The 3,809-nt window shown below is 32.8% G+C and overlaps 1 protein-coding gene across 1 annotated transcript; it reads right to left on the bottom strand.

The window, feature by feature from the left end:
• Positions 1–206: 206 nt before the first annotated feature.
• LOC132169401 (uncharacterized) lies at positions 207–2,938 on the bottom strand. Its single transcript, XM_059580438.1, has 4 exons — positions 2,749–2,938; positions 2,118–2,205; positions 876–1,026; positions 207–732 (listed from the first exon to the last, which is right to left on the bottom strand). The coding sequence occupies exons 1-4, from the start codon at positions 2,936–2,938 to the stop codon at positions 340–342; spliced, it is 822 nt and encodes a 273-aa protein (XP_059436421.1). The 3' UTR covers positions 207–339.
• Between the last annotated feature and the right edge of the window lie 871 nt (positions 2,939–3,809).

The following is a 3,809-nucleotide window of genomic DNA, read 5'->3' as shown; positions in this document are numbered from 1 at the left end:
ACTGTATTTATTTATAGCATTATTCTATATCCTTTTGTTAAACTAGCAAATTCATATTAGCAAGGAATTGAAGTGTCACCATGATATTCAATCTGGGTTCCATTTTAAATTGTGCACAAACATGAGGAAATGTAACTTCAGAAAAGGGAAGACATAGAGCCACAGGAAAGTTCGTGACTTGAAATTTTGGACATGAATTTCCCAATCACTCTACTTTTCGAAATAAATCAAAGCAAGAACAGCAAAAGGGCAAAGAGTTTCACACTCAAGAACAGGGTCATTATATAATAATAGCTAGTAATACGCAAAATAAAAGAAGGTAACTCGCCAATACAACCATCAACTCCAACACAGGCGAAACTCACGCTCAAAAGTTTCTCTAGAGAAGACTACACGATCTTCGTCCACTGGGGAATGGATCAGCTCACGCATGCGAGCTAACGCAGAAAAATAGTCTTTAATGGCCGCTGCAGTTAGCAGACTGTAAGGGGTTGCAATCACCCGCATCACTTCTGTCACTTGCGCAAACAACTGTGGTTTGTCAACACAGACGTACGGATCATTTAAAGGGAACTTAGTGTTCTCAGAAAAGGGGATCAAGGCTGTTGACAAAGCAATACTTAGCTTCGCTCGAGCTGCACTCAAGTTATCAAAATCCACGAAACATAAATCATGTAATATGGTAGAGAATGAGCTCAGCTTAACAAAACGAAAGGACTGAAAATACTCTATCTGCAAATAAGATTTATAGCCAGGCATATCCTTCACAGTTCACAACTGGCAACGATGATCAAAAAGAGTAATTAATATAAATAGGAGAAGTAGAACATTACAACTGAATTCAAACTTTCACAAAAACCCAACACATCACTCACCAGAACTTGCACGACAGAGCAGGAGAACGCTTCTTTGGCGAGAGGAAACAAGAGGTCGAACAAAATGGAGATGGGGAAGTGGTAGCTGAGGTGTGGAAGATGGCGGTGAAAACAAAAGGATGTTGATATTGTCAATTTATAGGGGGAGAAGCTCAGGTATGGTGTTCGTCAAGTTTGAATAATAATAAAATGCCATTGACGAGATATAAAGAAAAAAATGAGATGGAAAAATTAGCCCAAAAAAAAAAAAAGAAAAAAAAGGGGTCTTCGGACATGTGAAAGAAACGACAGGGAGCGGTTGCGTGTTGCCAGCAAAGAGTCTTCGACAGTTTGAAAGTCGAATATGTGGTGGTAAGAAGAAAAGAATTTTATCACGGATACTTCATCGTGAAGGTAGCTAATGGTGAGAAGAAAAGAATTTTTTCTTTTCTTCTCACGAGAGAGGATCCTAATTCGTTTAGGCCGGATTTAATAAAGAGAAATAATAGAGACGACACAATTTTGGCTCAATTCTTTTATGTGATCATTTTAAAAAAAAATTCTGAAGTAATTTAAAGAAATAAAAGTAATATATATAAGGAGTTTGTTAAATGGGTATTTTTAAGAGATTTGTGGATCCTTTCAAATTTGAGATTCTCTTATTATTAAATCATAGACATGCTTTGCATCTAATAATATTTCACAATGTGCTAGCTGTCACACGAAATAAATGTTAAAGTTGATGAAAAACTTTAATGCCTCAATGAACTAGGGAGAGAAAATGAATTTTCATTAATTTTAGCATTTATTTTGTGTGACCGTTGGCACATTATAGATTGTTAAATGTAAAGATGATTTAATTATAAGAGAATCTTAAATTTAGAAGAAAATTGAGGGGATCCTAATCCTTTGTTACATTTTTAGAGAAAAAATAAATATAAAGAATCCATTATGAATGCTCTGACAAATGAAGTGTAAAATAACAATTATGCCATTCACTTGAAAGGGATTTGTTCTTCTCCAGTTGAATCCCTTTCTATTAACATTTCATCACTAATTATTAAATGGTGTCAACATCAGTATTGAAAATCAACTATTGAATATGTAAGATCCACATTAGTGAAGATATAGGCTCTACCTATGTAATGATTTATTTTGCAAAGGTTAGATGGGAGAAGGACTAGGTAATGGTTAATCATTAAACATTCAACCTACAAGGGAAAAGCTCTATGTATTGAACATCTTAGAATTAAGAATTAATACCCCCCCATACGCAAGAATTGCTCCCAATTCGACGATGTTGACCAGATGGTGGGTCGAATTCTCGAGACCAACTCCCTTGTCAAGGAAGCTATATAGTAAATAACAAGTAATGTTATAAATTAAATTCTTATATAATTTTTGTACAACTTGATGGATGTGGGTGCTCATAAACAAGTTGATAAACCTTTATAAAAAAATGCCCATAAAATATGCCATATTACATTCAGATAGATCTTTAGATTGTTTTGGTTATCTTTTTTTTCTTTGGTTAATTTGCATAAAAACAATAGTAAAGCAAATCCCCCTGGCCAAAGATGGTGATTTTCATGCATCTTCACGATCTATCTTGGAATGCTCTATTATGATTTTTTTTTTTTTTTTAGGGTTAATTACTTTTGCCCTAAGTGGTTTAACAACTTATTTTTTACCCATTCGATCGGTCTCATTTTGTATCACAGATGGTATATCGATAATGGATAAAAACATAGATATAAAATAAAAAATACTATAAAAAGCCTATAATGGTACATCAATTTTTTTTTATTATTATTATTATTTTTTTTTTTTTAGAAAACAATCATCTTCATTGATTATTGTTAAACTGTCTCACAATGGACTTGAGCTTGGATACACGAAGGATAGTCGTCTACCCAAGTATGCTTCCCCTGTATGGAAAGTGCTAATTTAGCAAGTCTATGCGCTACTGTATTAACTCCACGAGATACATGGGCCACCCTCCATTCCGCCACACTGTGCAATTTGATCTTGGCATCTCGAATAACAGAGCCATAACTACCCCACCAGTCTTCAGTGGATTGCATATGCTGTATAATCTCCAAGGCGTCCCCCTCCAGGATTTTGCACTATGAAAAAAAATACTATAAAATACTATTAAATAAAATAAAATATTTTTCCATACCAAATATTCTTAATTTTTTTATCACATTAATTAATATTTTTTTATAGTTCATGTTCACTAAACAATAACCGTCAATTTTTGGTATAATTTCTGTTCACTAAATAGTAACCCTCTGGTGCCAAAACGACCTGCAAAGGACAGATTTTAGCAAGAAAAAAAAAAAAAAAAAGGTCAGATTTTGATTTTATTCAACGTTTTCTTGTTGGACTCGTGTATGTTTTATTGTTAAGATTTTTTCGACAGGCTAGCAGAATCAAATTTGTCCTTTTGATTTTTTTGTGGGAAAATCAACCCCTATTCATTCATTTAAACAAAAATCTTGTCATTCTGGTTTACATGCATTCTGGCAGCAAAAGTCAGAAGCAAGCCTTCACAGATCGAAAATGTTTGACAAATCCTTTCACTTTTTGTTTTTTTTTTTTGTGTGTTGTTGTTGTTGTGAGCGCATTTGTGAATGTTGAGTCCCACATTGAGAAAATATAAAAGAAAATAATACTTAATATACTTAAACGGACCTTAGCCCATTAATTTAGGCTTTTGGGTTATAATTGTTTTCAACTATGTATATTAATATAGTCTTGGTAAAAACTTCATAACCATTTTATCTCCCAACAATAAAAATTTAAAAAAAAAAATTAAAAAAAAATACTATGTATATTAAATTGTCAATGTTTCCTAAAATGATGAAACTTTCATTTTTAAAATAAAAATAAAAAATACTTAAACTTCTAAAACATATATATAATCCAAGGGGTGGCAAAGGTTTTTTTAAG

This window comes from Corylus avellana, chromosome ca2 (assembly GCF_901000735.1).
Source record: "Corylus avellana chromosome ca2, CavTom2PMs-1.0".
In the NCBI taxonomy this organism is placed as follows: domain Eukaryota; kingdom Viridiplantae; phylum Streptophyta; class Magnoliopsida; order Fagales; family Betulaceae; genus Corylus; species Corylus avellana.
Note: the sequence above shows the minus strand (reverse complement) of the source record. Positions and strands in the feature narration are given on the sequence as shown.